The sequence below is a fragment of the Bufo bufo genome, chromosome 3 (genome assembly GCF_905171765.1).
Source record: "Bufo bufo chromosome 3, aBufBuf1.1, whole genome shotgun sequence".
Lineage (NCBI taxonomy): Eukaryota > Metazoa > Chordata > Amphibia > Anura > Bufonidae > Bufo > Bufo bufo.
The window spans coordinates 632,316,242-632,340,405 of NC_053391.1; the positions used below are offsets into that span (position 1 = coordinate 632,316,242).

The 24,164-nt window shown below is 42.9% G+C and overlaps 1 protein-coding gene across 1 annotated transcript in view; it reads left to right on the plus strand.

Annotated features, from left to right (window-relative positions):
- KATNAL1 (katanin catalytic subunit A1 like 1) overlaps positions 1-24,164 on the plus strand; it is a 67,344-nt gene that overhangs the window by 27,617 nt on the left and 15,563 nt on the right. Inside the window, exons 4-7 of the mRNA XM_040422599.1 lie at positions 3,909-4,036; positions 14,263-14,368; positions 16,477-16,635; positions 18,287-18,413. Coding sequence (XP_040278533.1) covers positions 3,909-4,036; positions 14,263-14,368; positions 16,477-16,635; positions 18,287-18,413 — 520 coding nt within the window. The remainder of the gene's footprint in view (positions 1-3,908; positions 4,037-14,262; positions 14,369-16,476; positions 16,636-18,286; positions 18,414-24,164) is intronic.

Here is a 24,164-nt window from a genome sequence, read left to right on the forward strand (position 1 = left end):
CACACACGGATGTGTGAATAGACCCTTAAGAAAATGAAATAATTTGTAAAAATAAGCTGCACACGATGCACTGTCACTGGAATTTACTTTGTGGTATTTCTTAGAATTGGACAGTTGAGGGCGCCGCTGTTTCTTTTCTCGCCGTGCAGTCTGACTGAACGCAGCGTCTCCATCTGCTTTTCAGAAAATCAAGTGTAAAAGGCACTTGACATTAGAGTATACTCGGCTTATATCTGCAAATACAGAGGAACCGCAGCGGGATGGAGAACTCCTTATGCAGTGATCACGGAAGGAGGTGCCCCGCAATATAACCGACAAGTTGCTCACCATATTTTTACCAATCTAATCATACAAAACATAATTATGAAATGTTAATAATTTGAACCAATATTCAATTCTGGGGTTTCCTGAGGCCAAAAAACCCGAGGCCATAAATACGTAACTGGGTTTTTGAAGGGTTATGACAGATATGGATTTGAATATTACCCTTTCCTTTGTCCTTCATAGATAACTCGATTAGATAGGCTGGAGAGCAGCTGGGAATACCACCCAGTCACGCATAGGCTGTGGTGGGTCATAGCTGAACTGCATTTCTAGCCATTTCCTGCTGTGTAGCAGGAAGTGGAGTGCTGCAGTGGACCAGGTTGGAACAGCATCAGTGGGGGATTTGGCAATGTTTATTTTTTTTTAACCATTAGATGGCCATGAGACATCGCTTTTTTTTTTCGTGCTGGAATACCCCTTTAAAGAGGACCTTTCACCGATTATTACCCTATGAACTAAGTATACAGACATGTAGAGCGGTGCCCGGGGATCTCACTGCACTTACTATTATCCCTGGGCGCCGCTCCGTTCTCCTGCTATGTCCTCCGGTATCTCCGCTCACTAAGTTATGGTAGGCGGAGTCTGCCCTTGTTCTTCTGTAGCGCTGGCCAATCGCATTGCAGAGCTCACAGCCTGGGAGAAAAGAACCTCCCAGGCTGTGAGCTCTGCGCTGCGATTGGCCAGCGCTAGAGCAGAACAAGGGCAGACTCCGCCTACCATAACTTAGTGACTGGAATCTCCGCCTACCATAACTTAGTGAGCGGAGATACCGGAGGGCATAGCAGGAGAACGCTCTACATGTCTGTATACTTAGTTCATAGTGTAATCGGCGAAAGGTCCTCTTTAAGTCACTTCAGAGTCTCAGTGTATTCCTATGTTTTGCAAGTTCAGCCTGTCCCCCTTGCTTGTTTGTAGGTTTCTCCCAGTGAAGTCTGACCAGAAGGAGGCAGTGGAGAGCAGTGTGAAGCTGTGTCTCATAGGATACACTGGAGATTCTGCACACACAGATAGTATAGACAGGCAGTATGCATCAGGCAAAGATTTATATCTCTGCAGCTTATTATTGCATGATATCACCTATTACATTACTATACTCCTCTGCCTTAAATGGGGCAGAAGTGGTATTTTAAGCAGAACTCTACGCATTTGTGGGCGGAGGAGGGTGTAGTTTGTTGGTAGGTGAGGCATATTAGAGCTAAGAATTTGTTGTCCTACAGTTTACAGAAAGTCGAGACTGACGTTCTGTCTACACAAGGGGCATGCTCTGGGGATCTCATGACACAGATGCCCATAATGATAGGGTACTAAATATATGGGTACAACCAAGCTGGGATGAAACAAACCATACTGCTAGAATATTGCTGGGGAGTTAGCGTAACATGTCCAAAGTCACAGTGAAGGACATTATTGGAAATTAAATAAAGGCAAATGACATTTGTATAGAACTCCCTGGGATATGCTGGAATATTGAGCATGAGGTCTGTGGGCATGTGGCCAGCTGTAACACTGCTCCTAGACATGGTTAATGGAGCGTGCAGTACAGGGCGGCACATTCGCAGTGTCCAGGTGTTAGGTGGGCCGAGTGGATGAATGTCAATAACTTAACCGAGCGCTGAGCTGGTTTATTGCATTGCCACTTAATCGTTTTTGTTTTTGCTGGCTGTTACTCTGTACATTAATAACGTATTTAATGGAAGGAGTCCATTCTGTTGCTGGCAGACTCTTAATGAATAGCATGTATTCATTATGCAGCAAGAAGTAATGTAGCCACAAGTATTCTGTAGATCCCAGAGAAAGTCATTTATATCTATAGAACGTTCCCAGGAGGACCGTACACTTCAGATTTCTGACTTTTCTGTTTCATTTCATCTTTTTCATTTAACCTGCACAGTTCACAGCAGTGGCCTAGATGTACTAATCCTATAGATGTGTGAGTGCAGACCGGCCGTCTAGACCTGCACAGGGAGCGCACATGTGGTGCAGAGACTGACACTTCTCTGATTCCATACCAACTATTCTTTGGCTTACTTTGAAACAGAAATTAAAGGGTTATCCAACTCCTGAAATGCCCGGGCCCCTCACACACAAGGCACTTACCTCGCCCCCCGACACCCGCTTCACTTCTGACACCCGCTGCATTTTTCCGTTGCATGGATGAAAACATCCGGCATCGGGGAGGTTGGCATGGGCTGGTGGGTTTGTTTGGGTGGGGGGGGGGCATCCAATAGCAAGCGGTGACGGGGACAAGCCTCCCTTGCATTGCAGGTGACACTAGGGAGGCTTGTCCCTGTCACCAACAGCCATTGGCTGCCCCCCCCACCCCCCCGATGGCGGATGTTTTCATCTGCGCGTCAGGGAGATGCAGCGACGGGTGTCAGAAGCAACGCGGGTGTCAGGGAGCAAGGTAAGAACACTGTGTGTGAGCGGCCCCGACATATTGAGGCCATTTCAGGGGTCAGATAACACCTTTAATTCCAGAATTGTGGGGCGATTTTGGCATAAAATGATGCATCTTAGGTCCTCTCCCTTTCCCATGAAGTCACGCCCGTTTCAGCTAAGGCGATTTTCTCTCTTACGTTGTTGTTTTCCGGGGTTGAGATCCGGCAGAGGATTCTCAAACAGCTGCACACAGAGGATATAACATAGGCATGGTGAGGTCGGAATGACTGCTATAGTTACACATGTGCATAAGCTTATATTTGAATTAACCCCTTCCCGTTCGAAACCATGTAAATGAATGCCTACTGGCAGCGACCCTGTGACAGAAGCCTGTTTAGTGCAGTTTTTGTAGCACTGGAAGGATTAGGATGTTGCCATTGGAAGGATTAGGATGTTGCTTTCATAGCTCAGTTTAACACTGTACATCGGTCACATGGCCTAGTTGTAGTACCAAGCACAACCACTATATGATGTACGGCACTGTCCTTGGAAAACTGCTGGGAACCTGCACCACAACAGAGCTCCGGTGACCAGTGGCTCCCTGCCATAGATGATCGGTGGAGGTGTCAGGATTTGGACCCCACCGATGTGATAATGATGACCTATCCTGAGGATAAGTCATCATTATCTTTTCCAGGATAACCCCTTTAAGTTATTATACCCTTTGTGCTATTTTATTCATAACCAGTGTTACAAGTATCTCTATAGATGGGCATAAAGTTGTGGAAAAGACAGACATTTTTTGAAAATAAGCTTTTTTTTGTTGTTGTTGCTCATTTAAAGGCACTTATCAGTCCTAGGCCTAAGCCAATGTTTGTACCAAAATCACTCTGAACTATTAAATTATAGCTATTTTTTGTCATTTAGTCATTTTCTTTTAACAATGTAATATCTTCCTCTTGCTTTGCCGCTTTTTTTTTTTTAAGGTGTTTTTGTGTAATTTGCACAGTTTTGTGGTGTATTGTTCAAATGCTTCTGTTTTTTAGAGGCAGTAAATACTGAGATCTATCTTTGCAGTTTGTGGTTTTTCTTCATGTATTGGTAGGTAGTGTACTTTTAGTAGCATAGTATGGATATGTCACCCTCATGAATGGCTTTTTGATTGTTGGTTCCCAAGACGCAATATAATTCTACTTGTTTTTTAGGGTCGAAAAAATCAGCAAGATGTGGTTGGGGAAAACGAGCTGAAGAAGTTTGATGGCGCTGGATATGACAAAGATCTTGTGGAAGCGTTAGAGCGTGACATCATCTCTAGGAATCCCAATGTCCATTGGTATGTACAGAATAAGTAATATTACTGTGAATGTGATGTGCCAGATTCTTGATGTTGCCGGGTAATTTTTTTAACTTAATAAGTCCATCTTTGCTCGCATTTACTTAAAGGGATTCTTTGACCTTGGGGACGACAACCCCTGGGTTCCTCCCTTTTCCTCCATTCCTGGACACTTCTAGTTCCTGGAGGACCAGGAAGGAACTTGGTTGCGTGACTGCTGCGACCAGTCTTAAGCCTCCGCAAACACAGCGGCTTGAATGGTAGATCAGTGCTGTGACGTGGCGTTTAAGTCACTGTGACAGCGTTTTTTTATGCAGAGTTAAGCTGATCGGCAGGCTCCCAATAGTCATACCCTATGCACCTGTTATCAGCTCTTGAACCATTGCCCCCATCAGATATATCTGGGCCCCATAGGAGCAAAGGGTCAGGTCCCAAGAAGATCTCATTATTTCCATCAACCTCCATACATTCGGTGGACAATTAAGGAAAACTTCTGAAGCACAGCGACCCACTGATTTCACAATGAAAGAGAATAATGTGATGCCCGTATACCCTTTCAGGTGGGCTCCAAACAACAGTACCACTGGTTGGTTAAAGTTATTATCTGTGGGTAATAAAGTGGGATTTATATTGGGAAACTTTCTTTTTTACTCGGCCATTTCTCATGTTGCCATACAACCAAATCGAAATGGTACTCTGTTCTAATACATTTGACCGGAGGTGGTCATTCCACATCCACACCATCTGATCACATTAGCAATCCTGTATAGAATAGTAAAAATAGTATCATCTGACTATTGGGTGTCCCTTTATATAATTTATTATCATTCAGCAACTCTGAGCTTTGAAGTTTAGCTGTTTTGTATGTACATGAAGAACACTGTATGTGGCAGTTGTGTGACCTGTATATGGTTTCTTCATCAGTCTGTCCTTCTTCAGGCTCCCATTCTAATTGTTATTAGACCCCTCTCTAGTAGCTATAGCCTGTAATATTATTACACTCCAGAAATACATCCAGGCCCCTCTTGAATTCCTTTATTGTACTCGCCATCACCACCTCCTCAGGCAGAGAGTTCCATAGTCTCACTGCTCTTACCGTAAAGAATCCTCTTCCATGTTTGTGTACAAACCTTCTTTCCTCCAGACGCAGAGGATGTCCCCTCGTTACAGTCACAGCCCTGGGGATAAATAGATGATGGGATAGATCTCTGTACTGACCCCTGATATATTTATACATATTAATTAGATCTCCCCTCAGTCGTCTTTTTTCTAAAGTGAATAACCCTAATTTTGTAATCTTTCAGGGTACTGTAGTTGCCCCATTCCAGTTATTACTTTAGTTGCCCTCCTCTGAACCCTCTCCAGCTCTGCCTTGTTCACAGGAGCCCAGAACTGTACACAGTACTCCATGTGTGGTCTGACTAGTGATTTATAAAGTGGTAGGAATATGTTCTCATCACGGGCATCTATGCCCCTTTTGATGCAACTCGTTATCTTATTTGCCTTGGCAGCAGCTGCCCAACACTGGTTTCTACAGCTTAGATTGCTGTTCACTAAAATTCCTGGGTCCTTTTCCATGACAGTGTTAGCCAGTGCTTTGCCATTTAGTATGTACGGGTGACTTGCATTATTCCTTTCCATTTGCATAACATTACATTTTTCAGTGTTAAACCTCATCTACCACTTATCTGCCCAAGCCTCCAATCTATCCAGATCCCTCTGTAGCAGTATACTGTCCTCTTCAGTGTCAATTACTTTACACAGTTTAGTGTCATCTGCAAAAATGTTATATTTTATTGTGTTAGCCTTCTACAAGATCATTAATAAATATATTGAAGAGAATAGGGCCCAATACTGACCCCTGAGGTACTCCACTAATGACAGTGATGCCATCTGAGTGTGTACCGTTAATAACCCTCTGTTTTTGGACCCTTTTTGAATATTGGCACCACATTTGCTATGCGCCAATCCTGTGGAACACTCCCTGTCAGTATAGTCCTTAAATGTCAGAAATAAGGGTCTGGCTATGACATTTCTTCTTTTTTTAGGAACCTGGTGTGTATGCCATCTGGTCCTGGCGCTTTGTCTATTTTAATCTTTTTGAGACGCCGCTGTACTTCTTCCTGGGTCAGACAGGACACTTTTAATGGGGAATTTACTTTTATTCTGCATTTCATCTGACAGTTTATTTTCTTCAGTGAATACAGTGGGGGGAAAAAATGGAATAGCTTTGCTTTCTCCCCATCACTCTCTGCAACTCCCCCCTCATTACTCTTTAAAGGGCCGACACCTTCAGATTTATACTTTTTACCATTTATATAATTGAAGAACATTTTAGGGTTAGTTTTACTCTCTTTGGCAATTAATCTCTCGGTCTCTAGTTTGGCTGCTTTTATTTGTTTTTTACATATTCAATTTTTTTCCTTTACAGTTTTTCCGTGCTTCCGTGCTACCTTCCTGTTTTAGTAATTTAAATACTTTCTTTTTGTCATTTATTGCTTTCTTTGCATTTCTTTCTTTTTATCCACATTGGTTTTATCTTGTTCCTTAACCTTTTATTCCCGTAAGGTATGTACCTCTCACAGTTAGATTTTAGGATACTTTTGAGGACTTTGTCCCAGTTAGTTAGGCCCATGGCCTCTCTTAGTTGGCTAAATCTAAATCTTTTGAATGACAATTGGAAGGTTATTACTTTTTGGTTACTATTTCCCAGGTGTCCACCAACCTGCACATCTGTTCTGTCAGGTCTATTGGTTAATACTAAGTCCAGTATGGCCGTCCCTCTAGTCGGGTCCTGAACCAGTTGGGAGAGGTAATTGTCTTTGGTTATTGCCAAGAACCTGTTTCCTTTATGAGATGTATAGTTTCAGTTTCCCAGTTTATATCTGGGTAGTTGAAGTCCCCCCATAATAACCACCTCATTATGATTTGCCTCCTCCTCTATCTCGTTTAGTAGTAGATTTTCTGTGGTATATTAGGTGGTTTATAATAAATTCCTATTAGTATTTTGTTATTGTTTTTGCTGCCATGTATTTCTACCCACAGTGATTCCACATGTTCATGTCCCTCACTTATATCTTCCCGGACTGTGGGCTTTAGACAGGACTTTACATAAAGGCAGACCCCTCCCCCTCTCCGGTTTTGGCAATCCTTTCTAAACAGACAGTAACCCTGTACATTAACTGCCCAGTCATATCTATCATCCAGCCATGTCTCAGTTATTCCCACTGTCATAGTCCTCCTCACACATCACTAATTCCAGTTCCCCAGTTTTATTAGTCAGGCTTCTGGCATTAGTATACATACATTTGAGAGGTTTCTGTATATTTTTTACCCTACACCTTTTCTTCTGAACTGTTCTAGTTCCTCCTTCCATTCCTCCCCCAGTCCCACTACCTCGCCCCCAGTCTCTATCTGCACTATCTTCCCCTTCTATAGTGTAATTACCCTCCCCCCAGTCCCTAGTTTAAACCCTCCTCCAACCTTCTAGCCATCTTCTCCCCCAACACAGCTGCCCCTTCCCCATTGAGGTGCAGCCCATCCCTACGATAGAGCCTGTAGCCGAGAGAGAAGTCGGCCCAGTTCTCCAGGAACCCAAACCCCTCCTTCCTACACCAGTTCTTGAGCCACTCGTTAACTTCCCTAATCTCCCGCTGCCTTTCTTATGTGGCTCATGGTACAGGTAGTATTTTGGAAAACACTACCTTTGAGGTCCTTGCCCTAAGGTTGTTACCTAAATCCATAATATCATTTTTAAGGACGCTCCACCTACCTCTAACTTTGTCATTGGTTCCGATATGGACCATGACTGCTGGATCTTCTCCAGCCCCTCCCAGTAATCTGTCAACCCGATCCGTGATGTGTCAAACTCGACCGCCAGGAAGACAACACACCATTAGACGATCCCGGTCTTTGTGACAGATTGCCCTATTTGTACCCTAATAATTGAGTCTCCCACTACAAGCACCTGTCTGCCCTGCCCTGCTCTACTGGTCCCCTGCTTACTGGAGCTGGCATTCCCCTGACTGGCAGAGGAAGGGTCGGGCTGCAGCAGTGCTGTCCCTGGACTGACATTCCCCTCATCTGCCAACCTTGCAAACTTATTGGGGTGTGTCAGATCAGGGCTAGCCTCCCTGGCACTCTTCCCTCTACTCCGCTTTCTAAATGTTATCCAGCTACCTCACTTTCCTCAGCCTCCTCGCTACCACCCTCCCCCACATCTACCCCATAGAGTGCTTGCTCAGTGAGCAGCAAACTCTTTTCCAAATTGTCAACGCTTCTCAGTGTTGAAACTCGCCCCGGTTAGATACACGATTCCAAACAGGCAACTTGCTTACATTTTGAACAAAGATATGCACCCTCAAACGGCTGTTCCAGGACTGCATACATTATACAAGATGTGCACTGGACTGCACAATAATGGAACACATACTAATGGGGATTACGCAAGAAAAGAGAAAAAATACAATATAGTGCAGTGATAAAAATCTAACTTACTGTAGTCCCCTCCTAAAGTCCCTAAATCTGAAGTCACGTAATCAAGTCACACACTTAATACAAACACACATTTGAAATCAAACACGCGAACGCTCACAAGCTCACGTTGTTTGTCTGCTTGTATAAATGGAGCCCTCAAACCAGACAGTTTTTTTCCTCTGGATTTTAACATGTGATTTTTATATATATATATATATAATATAATTTTTGCAAGAAAAAGTATGTGAACCCTTTGGAATGATATGGATTTCTGCACAAATTGGTCATAAAATGTGATCTGATCTTCATCTAAGTCACAACAATAGACAATCACAGTCTGCTTAAACTAATAACACAGAATTAAATGTTACCATGTTTTTATTGAACACACCATGTAAACATTCACAGTGCAGGTGGAAAAAGTATGTGAACCCTTGGATTTAATAACTGGTTGAACCTCCTTTTGGCAGCAATAACTTCAACCAAATGTTTCCTGTAGTTGCAGATCAGACGTGCACAACGGTCAGGAGTAATTCTTGACCATTCCTCTTTACAGAACTGTTTCAGTTAATCAATATTCTTGGGATGTCTGGTGTGAAGCACTTTCTTGAGGTCATGCCACAGCATCTTAATTGGTTTGAGGTCAGGACTCTGACTGGGCCACTCCAGAAGGCGTATTTTCTTCTGTTTAAGCCATTCTGTTGTTGATTTACTTCTATGCTTTGGGTCGTTGTCCTGTTGCAACACCCATCTTCTGTTGAGCTTCAGCTGGTGGACAGATGGCCTTAAGTTCTCCTGCAAAATGTCTTGATAAACTTGGGAATTCATTGTTTCTTCGATGATAGCAATCCGTCTAGGCCCTGACGCAGCAAAGCAGCCCCAAACCATGATGCCCCCACCACCATACTTCACAGTTGGGATGAGGTTTTGATGTTGGTGTGCTGTGCCGCTTTTTCTCCACACATAGTGTTGTGTGTTTCTTCCAAACAACTCAACTTTGGTTTCATCTGTCCACAGAATATTTTGCCAGTACTGCTGTGGAACATCCAGGTGCTCTTGTGCAAACTGTAAACGTGCAGCAATGTTTTGTTTGGACAGCAGTGGCTTCCTCTGTGGTATCCTCTTATGAAATCTATTCTTGTTTAGTGTTTTACGTATCGTAGATTCGCTAACAGGCATGTTAGCATATGCCAGAGACTTTTGTAAGTCTTTAGCTGACACTCTAGGATTCTTCTTCACCTCATTGAGCAGTCTGCGCTGTGCTCTTGCATTCATCTTTACACGATGGCCACTTCTAGGGAGAGTAGCAGCAGTGCTGAACTTTCTCCATTTATAGACAATTTGTCTTACCGTGGACCGATGAACAGCAAGGCTTTTGGAGATACTTTTATAACCCTTTCCAGCTTTATGCAAGTCAACAATTCTTAATCGTAGGTCTTCTGAGAGCTCTTTTGTGCGAGGCATCATTCACATCAGGCAATGCTTCTTGTGAAAAGCAAACCCAGAACTGGTGTGTGTCTTTTATAGGGCAGGGCAGCTGTAACCAACACCTCCAATCTCATCTCATTGATTGGACTCCAGTTGGCTGACACCTCACTCCAATTAGCTCTTGGAGATGTCATTAGTCTAGGGGTTCACATACTTCTTCCACCTGCACTGTAAATGTTTACATGGTGTGTTCAATAAAAACATGGTAACATTTAATTCTTTGTGTGTTATTAGTTTAAGCAGACTGTGATTGTCTATTGTTGTGACTTAGATCAAGATCAGATCACATTTTATGACCAATTTGTGCAGAAATCCATATCATTCCAAAGGGTTCACATACTTTTTCTTGCAAGTGTGTGTGTGTGTATGTGTGTATATATATATATATATATATATATATATATAATGTAAATTGTACTGGGAATTGATATTGATAACCTATCCTCAGGATAGGTCATCAATATCGCTTCGCGAGGGTCCCAGACCAAGGGCTCCAGTGAGTACCACGCCATACATTGTATAGTGGCTGTACTTGGTATTGTAGCTCAGCCCCATTGACTTGAATGTGACTAAGCTGCACCTAGGCCATGTTACTGTTGCACATTGACATCATTGGCCTAGGAAGAGGCCTAAGCTGTCATGGAGTGCAGCAGCCTCTTCGAACAGCTGATCGGCGTTATTCACGGGAGTCGGACCCCCACTGATCAGATATTGATGACCCATCCCAAGTATAAGTCATCAATATCAATTCCCGGAGAACCCTTTAACTGAGATATGTTTCCATTTTCTTCCTTATATGCTGATTTAATATTTATTTTTTATGACCCCATAAGCTCATCTTCCTCTTCTTTGCCCATCTTCCTTACTTAGCTGGTTATTGGTAGTCAGCCATGCTTATTTTTTCCTTCGGGTTTATATTCCAGCATGAGAAAAGTGGCCCTGACATTTTATTATATCTGCCCAAAGTGAAATAAAGAAAATGAATGCGGCATGAATTGCGGCTTCCTGTAAAGCGGTTATGTTGAGCGCTGAATGCACTGATGCAGGAAAATCCACGCTCTTTAGAAATATACTTTTGGAAATTGTTACTGACTTAAGTGATTAACGTCTAAACAAAGCAGAGCTGCACTTAAGCCCGCAGAATCCTCCACCTAGCCGGGAATTTATATTTTCGTCTCTTGAAATGTAATATGGTATTTAGAATAAAGCAGAATTTAGGGCTAAAATGCTTTTGTTTGTTCATAAGGGAATTTCTTGATATTCTTAATGAAAGATAACATGACAATTGGAAAACGAAACTTCAAATATCAGCTTTGGCGCCTACATTAGAGCCACACATCGGAGAAAGATAGAAATTCTGTTCTGATTATTTTCTTAAATGGGTTCGTTTACCCACACATTTCAAACTCACTTGTCTGTTTATTTGGAGGACTTTCTTTCCTTTCTGTGGGTGAAGCTCATCTCTAGCTCTCACTTTACATACTTAAAGGGATTCTGTCAGCTAGTTTGAGCCTATAGACCAGGCATGCTCAAACTGCGGACCTCCAGCTGTTGTAAAACTACAACTCCCACAATGCCCTGCTGCAGGCTAATAGCTGTAGGCTGTTTGGGCATGCTGTGAGTTGTAGTTTTGCAACAGCTGGAGGGCCACAGGTTGAGCATGCCTGCTATAGAGCCTATAGAGCTGTGGACATGTGCTGCTAGATCGGCACTAACACGTCCACAATATACATTTTCCATAGCTGTGAGTGCTTTTATTCAGTAAAAAAAACCGATTTTATATATATGAAATGAGGTAAGTAATGAGCCCAAGGGGCTGTTACCAACATTTCAGGAGCCCAGCCATGCCCACTGTGAAAGAGCCTAGGACCCCCCACATCCTCCGAAGAGCCGTAATCTCGCGCATGCGCAAGTATGCCGCATGTGAGTGCCAGCATGGTGTTCCTTCCCTGTGCTGTCATTAGCCTCAGGGAACGAACTGCGCATGCGCTAGCTGGCATGCGCGAGATTACAGCGCTTTAACTGTGTGACATCAGGAGAGCAAGGAGGAGATTCAGAGGATGCAGGCGGTGGTGGGCTCCTTCACAGTAGACGTGGCTGGGCTCCTGAAATGTTGGTAACAGCCCCTTGGGCTCCTTACTTGCCTCATTTGTATATATAAAGTCAGGTCCATAAATATTGGGACATCGACACAATTCTAAGATGTTTGTCTCTATACACCACAACAATGGATTTGAAATGAAGGGCGCACTGTGCATGCGCAACCGCCCTCCATTCATTTTTTATGGGACCAGTAAAAATAGCCGAGCCTATGGAAGTGAATGGGAACGGTGGCCGGTCAGGCGCCGTGCGCTTCCATTCACTTCTATGGGGAGCGCCCTTGGTGGTGGCTGGACCGGAGTCCTCCAGCCACCACTTTGCATGGCTCCGTTCCCGATATAGGTATGGGTCCCATCCTAGCGATATGCCCCCATTGTCTGTGATGAGACAACCCCTTTAACTATGGGGGGACGCTGAAACTACAGTTCTATATGTTGTGTAGTGGAAAAAGCTGGTTACTGCAGCTCTGTTCCAATTTACTTAAAGAGGCTGTCCGAGTTCAGAGCTGAACCCGGACATATCCCCCTTTTTCATCCAGGCAGCCCCTCCGGGCAAGGGAGAGCATCGGAGCATGGACTGCTCTAAAGCTCCACTCAAAGGAGCTGCCTGGGCGAAGAAGGGGATATGTCCGGATTCAGCTGTGAACCCCTTTAAATCAGAACAGCACTACAGTAACCAGCTCCGTCCACTGCATAACAGACGAGGCTGTGTAGTTCTGGTATTGAAGCTACCGCAGAACAGCTGATGAGCGGAGGTGCATGGTGTGGGACTTTCACCGGTCATATAGTGAAGGCCTACAATGTGGATAGGCCTTCACTTGTAAAGTATTGGATGACCCTTGTAAGGCCCTTTTACATGACCCGAAGATTGGGCCAATTATCGGGAACGAACATTTCATGAATGCTGATTCGCAATAATTGACCCGTGTAAATGTGCTGCAGATCATGCAGCAGACAAGCTAAATGCTCATTTGTTGGCTTATCCTTTGTGTATACGCTAATAAAATAATCATTTGTTGGTACCCAATCTCCTCGTGTGAACAGATATGTTCTGCCGACAAACAATGAATCTGTACAGGGATGAATGATCATGGTTCATTCCTAATAATTGTGAAAAGTGAAGTAAAGGTAGGACGTATAGTGGCCCTGATATTTCTTAAATCCTGTATTTAATTTTAATAGGTTTAAAGGGATATATCCACAGAATAGGCCATAAATGTCTGCTAGATGCTGGTTCCACATCAGACCTCCAACCCATGGAAGAAACCGTTCCAGTCACCTCTCTATTTAAGGGGTTTTCCAGTGCTAACATAGACCTCACCTCCCAGAGTGGCTGACCCACGGTGGTGACCATACTTATTTGGTCACTGCTGCTGGGTCTCTGTCGCTCCCAGTTCTGCTATTCCTATCCATGCTGCACTTACATCAACATCCGTCAATGGAGGGATACGTGTGTGTGTGTGTGTGTGTGTGTGTGTGTGTATATATATATATATATATATATATATATATATATATATAATTTATATCTGTAATAGGTACCATATTTTTCACCCTATATGAAACACCTGCCTATAAGACACACCTAGAATTTAGAGATGCTCCGCATATCCACACTCTTCTAGTCCAGCCTGCCGCATGCTGTGCTGTGACCCAAAGCTCACAGCACGCTGACGTCCTCACTCTGTGCGCAGTAACAGCATAGCGAGCAGCCGAGGATCATAATGGAAGCGTTCATTAGTATTTTCCCCATAAGATGCACTGACATTTCCCCCCCCACTGGGGGGGGGGGGGGCGTCTTATAGGGCGAAACTGTTTTCTGATGTCACATTCCCTTAAATGATTGTTGCTCTTTATATTATGAGGTGTGTATATTAACCTGTACGTAGTTTCGTCATTCCATGGAACCTTGTTTTCTTTCTTTTTGTTGGATTTTTAAGAACATAAGTGAAAAAACATATTGTGCAAGGTTTTTCTTTTCATTTCTTTTAACTTAAAAACGGTGCATTCTTGAGTGGCTCTCGAGGATCAAGGGTTGTCTTAAAGAAAGTGCATTTTGATACTTTTTCTCTTTCTCCTTTCATTACCTCTTCATGTTTCAATGTCCGTTCTCATTATTTCAACAACGTCCCGCTTATTCTCTCATTACTTGTCCCTCATTAGGGAAGACATTGCTGATCTGGAAGAGGCAAAGAAATTATTACGAGAAGCTGTAGTCCTTCCTATGTGGATGCCAGATTTTTTCAAGGGGATCAGAAGACCATGGAAAGTAAGAAAAAGAAATAAGACAATAAATGGGTTGTCCAAGATAAATGCAAACTACAGTGGCAGTAAATGTCATAAAATAACAAAAAAAAAGGTCATGCTCACCCTCTTTTCGCTCCTGCTGCTTCCAGTGTAGTGCTTTGTTCCTCCAGGCTGGTGTTTTTTTTCCTGGCTGCAGCAGTGACATCTCATACACATCACATCACCGCTGCAGCCAGTCATTGTCCTCAGCAGTGATGTCCCGTATACTGCTGAGGCCAGTGATTGGCCTTATGGTAACCTATGTGCATAGAACGTCACTGTTGCAGCCAGTAATATGATGTCAGCACTGCAGGACAGGATCGCAGTGGTGGAAAGGGAGAAGACGGTAAGTATGACCTTGAAGTTATTTTGTGATAGTTACTGCTGCTGCCAGAGTTTTTGATTATCTTGAACAACTCCTTATATTATATAATTGTAGAATTTTTTTCTCATCTGGAGATGAATCCTCAGACTTCCCAAATCATTACCTGGGTCCTGGAATACAGAGATCTTGTGGTATCTGACTGTCTGCCTCTTGTGGTATTTTTTTTGTACAGATTTCATAAATCAGCTGACAGTGTATTTAGTGCCCTGGAGCAGGGGTACTGTAAAGTCTGGACATTTGTCTATTTCTACTATGTTTCACCTGAAAGATTTAACTTGCACTGTTTAATACGGTGTAACTGCATTTTATATTTATGTTGTGATATACAGGTGAAACTCAAAAAATTTGAATATTGTGCAAAGTTCATTTATTTCAGTAATGCAACTTAAAAGATGAAACTAACATATGAGACTCATCACATGCAAAGCGAGATATTTCAAGCCATTATTTGTTATAATTTGGATGATTATGGCTTACAGCTTATGAAACCCCAAAGTCACAATTTTGAGGTCCCCTTTGCTCAGGGGGTATGGATTAATTATCTGACTAGAGTGTGACACTTTGAGCCTAGAATAATGAACCTTTTCACAAATGTCTAATTCTAAGCTGCATTAATGCAATTCCTTTTAATTTGCATTACTGAAATAAATGGACATTTGCACGATATTCAGATTTTTCGAGTTTTACCTGTATATCCTGTTTATTTGCACTGTATTTGCAAGGCTCTGTGGAAAGGGTTAATGCATACTGAGAGACTTTTGAGAATTTGCATAAGAAGCTGGCAATTTTCCACAGCTACCATAGGTTTTAAAGAAGCATGTTTTGGAGTGAAAAAGTCAGACTTGTTTACCACCAAAACCAGATAGACTGACCTTTTGGATGTCTGGTTTAGCTCTGTTATTATGTCTGGAAAGACTGCTGTGCCATTGCCATTGAGTATCATTTAAGCTCTAATGTAAGTCTATGAGAGACGGAAAATGTTACAATGTATCTGTTTGTGCTGAGCTTCTCCACTTCACCCCTCCTCCCACTAGAAGGTTCCAGTCTAGCTAGAAACTGTATATAAGGAGAGCAGTCAGAGCCCCTAGTGTTCTGCAGTTAGGGACCAGTGCTTGGAGGGGAGACTCATGCCAGCCTGCATTAATGACCAAAAGAAGACGCTGAGATGGGGATGCTGAGCCACAGACTATGAGGTCACCAGCCCTGTGACCAAGTAGCCACCCAGACTACTAAGCTACCTACCGTGGACCTCCATTCTTTGACCAGGGTACCAGTCTTCTGAGAGAGAGAGGGACAGCTAGCTCAGGCCCTTCCTCAGCATCAAACCCTTCTTCTGCCAGGGAGGAGACTGGAGAAACCAGCCCAGTGCCTCACCTGTATTATTTTCGCATCTTAATTCCTCCAGTAAAGAAGCACACTGGTTAACTGCAGACCCGGACTCTTTGGACTTATTTGCCATTGGGGTGCACCACGCCTTACCATTGTTTCCGCAGAGCAGCAACACTTGGTGACACCTCGACGGTGTCTGGGGGACAAAGCGTAGCGTTGGGGCCACCCCAAACCTGCCCACTGCATGCTTATGTTTCTCTTAGAAGTAATCTGAACGAAAAGTGACCTAAAAATGACCAAATACAACATACCCGTAATATTTATTGTAGGAAAAAGTACTACAAAATGTAATGTGTTTTTATTCTTTATTTCTTTAGGGTGTTTTAATGGTTGGACCACCTGGTACTGGTAAGACCATGCTCGCTAAAGCTGTGGCTACAGAATGTGGAACAACATTTTTTAATGTTTCCTCGTCAACCTTAACATCGAAATACAGGGGAGAGTCTGAAAAGTTGGTGCGCTTATTATTTGAAATGGTAGGTTTCTTTAGTAGTTTATTTCATACTGTGTTGGTGCAACTGTGATGTCTAAATAAGATGATCAGATTTCTTCCCAAACCTTTCAGTTCATTAGTCTTAGGGATGAAACAGACCATCAAACCCAATTCAATGGCTGAACTGTAGCTGAGCCATGTATCGCCCCTACACCAAGTTGTACCTTAGGCATGACAGTATTTTGCCTGAAGTGTTCATTTAAATAAGTCCTTGAGATATTTATTTTCACGAATGTCGAAGATATAGAACCTGTCTGAATTAAGCTTGCTTGAAAACTGACTAAGTCTTGGAACCATTGGACAGTGATGTGTAATAGCGTAAGAAACCCTAAAAACGTCAGGTTTACCTTAGCCAGCATGGTGAGGCTCCTCTCTGTGCCCATGGGTATTATCTTCTACTGTTCATGCACTGAAGGCATTCAGCGTATGAGCAGATGCCAGCAATATAATCTTCTCGATCTGTAACTCTGCTGAAGGCTTTTAGTGCCTTTGCAGTAGAGGATGCTGGCGTCTTTTTGGGAAGCTATGGACATCACGGTTTCTTTACAGTACATCTATGTATCACCAATGGACACCAGGGAGTTTCACCATGTGGGATACGGTAAGCCCTGAAGTGGTTTTAGTGTTTCCCATGACACTTCATGTCAGTGTATGGCATTTCTGAAATTTGCGCAGGAATGCACCCTTTAAAGCAAAACAATCACACAGAAAGTGTAACCTGATCTTATCAGACTGCATGTTACAAGCAGAAGGAACTGAGCAGATTGATGTTGATTCTGAGATAAGGAGTCCAGTGGGCGGTCTCACTCATAGATTAACAGCAATTGCTGAGAAGGACCTCCCACTGGACTTCTACATTTGGGGAGAGTTACTGGGAGAATACCTGGCATAGATACTGCACTGCCCAGAGTGTAAATCCCTAGAGTAAGCTCTGTACAGACACTGAGTGTGCGGGGGAATGCTTGGATATTTGATCTACAAGATAAGTAAAGTATAATTTGCAAGGTTGTGGTGATCCTAAACTTTATACTAAATATAGACCATAGTAATAATTCTTACAGATGTTAAACCTAACTTGCTTTGCTGTGCGCCCTTTTCTGCTCTTGTTCCTCCTAATTATCTTCTATGATGAATCCACTGAAGAAGTGATACATGGCTTATGACTTATTAAAGGGGTTGTCCCCTATCCTCTGGATAGGTCATCAGTATCTGATCGGTGGAGGTTCGACACCCGGGACCCCCGCGATCCGCTGTTCTGAGACAGCACAGCTTACCAAGCTTATCGTACATTGTATAGCGGCTGTGCTTAGTATTGCACTCAGCCCCATTTACTTGCATGGAACGGAGCTGCTCCTAGGCCACGTGACACTGGCCTAGGAAAAGCAGAGGGAAGGCCGCAGCGCTCACAGGAGCCCCGCTGACTTCCCAAAAAGCTGATTAGTGGGGGTTCCGGGTATCGGACCCCCACCAATCAGGTACTGATGACCTAGTCATCAGTCATAAAATTTCAGAGAACCCCTTTAATCTTTACTTGAAAATGGAGTTTCTAGTCTTGTTAACATTGGAAAGACATGTTTTTATACCCTCATATAGTCTTGTATAATTTTTATTTTGTGTCATTTCCTTCACCATAGGCACGATTTTATGCTCCCACTACCATTTTTATTGATGAAATTGACTCGATCTGCAGCCGTAGAGGAACGTCAGATGAACATGAAGCCAGTCGAAGAGTCAAGTCAGAACTGCTCATCCAAATGGATGGTATGATGCATCTAAACAAGTTTTTATAAGATCTATACACTGGGGTGCTGATGTTCAAGGACAAACTGAAGGGGATGCAGCGTTACACCAGTGCTGTGGCCCCCTTCATTATTACGATTGAAGAGAGTCCTGAAAATTGGATCCTAGTGGTATGCCACCACTTTATAAGGTGGAAATACCCCTTTAAAGGGAATTTATTGTCATTATTATTATTTAAAGGCTATGTACACCTAAAATACTGAGAGGTCATAAACACTTATTTAAGCCACATTCTTATCAGTATGAGTGTTTATAATGTCAGAGAGCAGAGATAAGGAGTCCGTCTGCTCCCCAGATGACGGGAAAAAAAGAAAATCCACCGGCTGCTACTAGAGCATCTCCGTTATGTACAGAAAAAAGGGCTCCATATTTTCAATAAAGACCAATTGAAAAAAATATATATTTTTGCTCAAAATTAGTACAATACAATAACAAAAAAATGGCCCCAAAGGTGTTCGTAGCCTTTAACCCCTTAAGGACACAGCCTTTTTACACCTTAGGACCAGGCCATTTTTTGCAAATCTGACCAGAGTCCCTTTAAGTGCTGATAACTTTAAAACGCTTTGACTTATCCAGGCCGTTCTGAGATTGTTTTTTCGTCACATATTGTACTTCATGACACTGGTAAAATGAAGTCAAAAAAATTATTTTTTTTGCACCAAAAAATACCTAATTTAACAAAAATTTGGAAAAATTTGCAAATGTCAAAGTTTCAGTTTCTCTACTTCTGTAATACATAGTAATACCCCCCAAAATTGTGATGACTTTACATTCCCCATATGTCTACTTCATGTTTGAATTGTTTTGGGAATGATATTTTATTTTTTGGGGATGTTATAAGGCTTAGAAGTTTAGAAGCAAATCTTGAAATTTTTCAGAAATTTACAAAAACACAATTTTTAGGGACCAGTTCAGGTCTCAAGTCACTTTGCGAGGCTTACATAATAGAAACCACCCAAAAATGACCTCATCTAAGAAACTACACCCCTCAAGGTATTCAAAACTGATTTTGCATACGTTGTTAACCCTTTAGGTGTTGCACAAGAGTTATTGGCAAATGGGGATGAAATTTGAGAATTTCATTTTTTTGTCTAATTTTCCATTTTAACCCATTTTTTCCACTAACAAAGCAAGGGTTAACAGCCAAACAAGATTGTATCTTTATTGCCCTGACTCTGTCGTTTACAGAAACACCCAATATGTGGCTGTAAACTACTGTACGGCCACACAGCGGGGCATAGAGTGAAAGGTGCGCCGTTTGGCTTTTGGAAGGCAGATTTTGCTGGACTGTTTTTTTGACACCATGTCCCATTTGAAGCCCCCTGATGCACCCCTAGAGTAGAAACTCCATAAAAGTGACCCCATCTAAGAAACTACACCCCTCAAGGTATTCAAAACTGATTTTACAAACGTTGTTAACCCTTTAGGTGTTGCACAAGATTTAATGGAAAATAGAGATACAATTTCAAAATTTCACTTTTTTGGCAGATTTTCCATTTTAATATTTTTTTTCCAGTTACAAAGCAAGGGTTAACAGTCAAACAAAACTCATTATTTATGGCCCTGATTCTGTAGTTTACAGAAACACCCCATATGTGGTTGTAAACTGCTGTACGGGCACACGGCAGGGCGCAGAAGGAAAGGAATGCCATACGGTTTTTGGAAGGCAGATTTTGCTGGACTGGTTTTTTTGACACCATGTCCCATTTGAAGCCCCCCTGATGCACCCCTAGAGTAGAAACTCCAGAAAAGTGACCCCATTTTAGAAACTACGGGATAGGGTGGCAGTTTTGTTGGTACTAGTTTAGGGTACATATGATGTTTGGTTGCTCTATATTACACTTTTTGTGCGGCAAGGTAACAAGAAATAGCTTTTTTGGCATCGTTTTTTTTTTTGTTATTTACACCATTCATCTGACAGGTTAGATCATGTGGTAATTTCATAGAGCAGGTTGTCACGGACGCGGCGATACCTAATATGTATACAATTTTTTTAATTTATGTAAGTTTTACCCAATGATTTCATTTTTAAAACAAAAAAAAGTTTTAGTGTCTCCATAGTCTAAGAGCCATAGTTTTTTCAGTTTTTGGGCGATTATCTTAAGTAGGGTCTCATTTTTTGCGGGATGAGATGACGGTTTGATTGGCACTATTTTGGGGTGCATATGACTTTTTGATCGCTTGCTATTACACTTTTTGTGACGTAAGATGACACAAAATGGCTTTTTTTACACCGTTTTTATTTTTATTTTTTTACGGTGGTCACCTGAGGGGTTAGGTCATGTGATATTTTTATAGAGCCGGTCGATACGGACGCGGCGATACCTAATATGTATACTTTTTTTTTATTTATGTAAGTTTTACACAATGATTTCATTTTTGAAACAAAAAAAATGATGTTTTAGTGTTTCCATAGTCTAAGAGCCATAGTTTTTTCAGTTTTTGGGCGATTATCTTAAGTAGGGTCTCATTTTTTGCGGGATGAGATGACGGTTTGATTGTTACAATTTTGGCGTACATGCGACTTTTTTGATCACTTTTATTACCTTTTTTTGGGAAGTAAGGTGGGCAAAATTTCAATTTCATCATAGTTTTTTATTTTTTATTTTTATGGCGTTCACCGTTCGGGTAAAGTAACATGACCTTTTTATAGATCAGGTCGTTACGGACGCGGCGATACCAAACATGTGTAGGGAATTTTATTTTTTTAATTTTTAATCAGTGATAAATGTGTTTTTTGATTTTTACTTTTTTTTCACTTTTTTTACTTTTTTTTTGACCCAGACCCACTTGGTTCTTGAAGATCCAGTGGGTCTGATGTCTGTATAATACAGTACAGTACAATATATATTGTTCTGTACTGTATTTTACTTACACTGAACAGATCTATGCTTTCAGCATAGATCTGTTCAGCACCATGGACAGCAGGACGCCAGAGCAGGCGTCCTGTTGCCATGGGAACCTTCCCCGTCTGCTCAGAACTTCGCAGACGGGGAAGGGTGAGCACGGGGCTGCGGGGGGCTGTCTGGGGGCTCTCTCCCTCTCCATCGGGGGGCTGCAAAGGCACAGCAGCCCCCCGATCGGAGAGGGAGGGAGCTCCCTCTTACTGTTAACTTTTTCCATACAGCGGTCCGTACGGACCGCTGTATGGAAAGGGTTAAACAGCTGACATCGCATCACCGATGTCAGCCGTTTATACCAGGGTGCCAGCAATGTGCTGGCACCCTGGTATACCCACTTTACACCAACGATTATGCAATGGGAGGCGGGCGGGGGATCGCGATCCCGCCTGCCGCACCGCCCGCCTCCCGCACCGCCCCCACCGCCCGCAACACCCCCCCTGCACCTCCCACCGGGCTAAAATCATTCAGAGGTGCAGGGGGGGGTGATAAATATATATTTCCGCCACACTAAAGTTTCTGATCGCCGCGGTCAGGGACCGCAGCGATCAGAAACTGCAGAAAGCGCAACAAACCGCAGGTCTGAATTGACCTGCGGCTTGTTGCGATCGCGGACATCAGGGGGTCACGGGACCCCCCCGCGCATTTAGCCGAGGTGCCTGCTCAATGATTTGAGCAGGCACCTTGTTCCGATCACAGCCGGCCGCACGGCAGTGATCGGAACAACACATGACGTACCGGTACGTCATGTGTCCTTAAGGACTCGGGAAACATGCCGTACCGATACGTCATGTGTCCTTAAGGGGTTAAATCAAGTGTTTATTATGAACATGTTTTTGTGATTAATGACTGCCTTGACAATACAGGTCTCTAAAGCCCACAACAGCTGACTGTCTGGTTCCCCGCTGCCAGAATCTTCGGGGACCCTGGAGAGAAACTTCTGTTTTTGCTCTTCTCACATACACATCCCCCAGTGAGCACAGCGTATAAAGTAACGGGCTTTTGGTCCTAGTGGTCGTGTCACTGGTCACATGATCCCTGGGACGCTGTGCAGCCCCAGTTAAAGTGGGAAAGTTTGGTACAAAAAAATATATACAAAAATACCTCAAATTGGACATGAAATATATTAGAATTTATAATGACAAACAAAGATAAGTCTGTTTTAGGGTAATACTATATTATTACCAGGAAAGAATTAAATTGTGAAAAAACATATTTTTTACTATTAATCAGACTAACACTGAAATTACGAATAAGAGGTGTGAAGTTTGAGGAAAATGGTTTTGTGAGATGGTGCTACCGCTAGCAGGGACAGACGACGTATCCTTAATATTGTTAGGCAAGCAAAGCAGGAAAGGGAGGTGGATGTTATTGTCCATCTTGGGACAAATGATCTGGCTTGCAATGAGATTCCAAAGGTGAAGGAATCTTTTCACACACTTGGTAAATGATATACTGGAGGTTGCATCAACTGTTTCATTCTCTGCAGTTTTGCCTGTGCAAAACCTTCAGCATGACCGACAGATGCGCATTAAGGAATTCAATGTATAACTTGGTGAATGGTGTCTGAACCAAGGGTTTGGCTTTGTGTCTCATGTTAGCTCTTGTTGGAATGGAAAAGAACTGTACAAGAAAGATGGTTTGCACGAATGTCCTCAGTGCAAACCATCAAAGTATTTGCTAAGGAGCATTTAAACTAGGAAAGGGGGGCAAAAGAGTGATAATCCAGCAGTCCAACTGCCCCCGGAACAATGCCAGAAGATGCCAGTAGCACATAGGTTAAGAAATGTCAAGCTCAGAGTCTTGTCTACAAATGCTCGCAGTTTAGGGAATAAGATCAATGAACTTGAGTCTATAATGGCATCTGAGAATATAGATTTAGCGGCTGTTACTGAGACACGGTTGTCACGGTCATATTGGTGTTTGACCGTGACGCGGTTGCCATGCAGACTGGTTGCCAGGGGCAACGTGTAGTTTGTGGTTTTCACGTGCACTTCCCCTTTAAGTTGTGCCTCCCTGCTCTTTGGTGAGAAAGGGGTTAATCTTCTGGGTAGTGGGGATTAAAGAGGACCTTTCACCGATCCTGACATTGTGAACTAAGTATCATGACATATACAGCGGCGCCCAGGGATCTCACTGCACTTACTATTATCCCTGGGCGCCCCTCCGTTCTCCCGTTATGTCCTCCGGTATGTTCGGGGACTTGGTTAGAGTAGGCGGAGTCTGCCCTTGTTCTGCTGGGCGTCTCCTTCTCCTAGGCTGTAGCGCTGGCCAATCGCAGCGCAGAGCTCACAGCCTGGGAGTTTTTTTTCTCCCAGGCTGTGAGCTCTGCGATGCGATTGGCCAGCACTACAGCCTAGGAGAAGGAGGCGCCCAGCAGAACAAGGGCAGACTCCGCCTACTATACCCAAGTCCCCGGACATAACGGGAGAACGCTGGCGCTACTGAGATGGTTCTCTTTCCTTGGGAGATACCTCTTTGGATATTCCAGTCTCTGAAGAACAGGAGTCCTTCCTGATACTTTCTGTATGCCCTCGGGTGGGCTTCTAGTCATTTTCATATAGATCTGGAAAAGAAAGAAACTATATAGGTTCATTTAAAAGAACTTGGACTTTATAATAGAGTTGGCATTTTGCACAGGACTAAAGTGCCTAGATGTAGTTCTGCTTTTTGTGTGATATAAAAGAATTTTCGGAGTATTTCCTTTAATAAGTTTTCATTGCCCTTAGTCTGAGAGCAGTAGAGACAGTTATATAAATAACCTGTCTCCCTCGGCTGAGCAATGTACAACAGTAGTTATTTTATGTAAAGC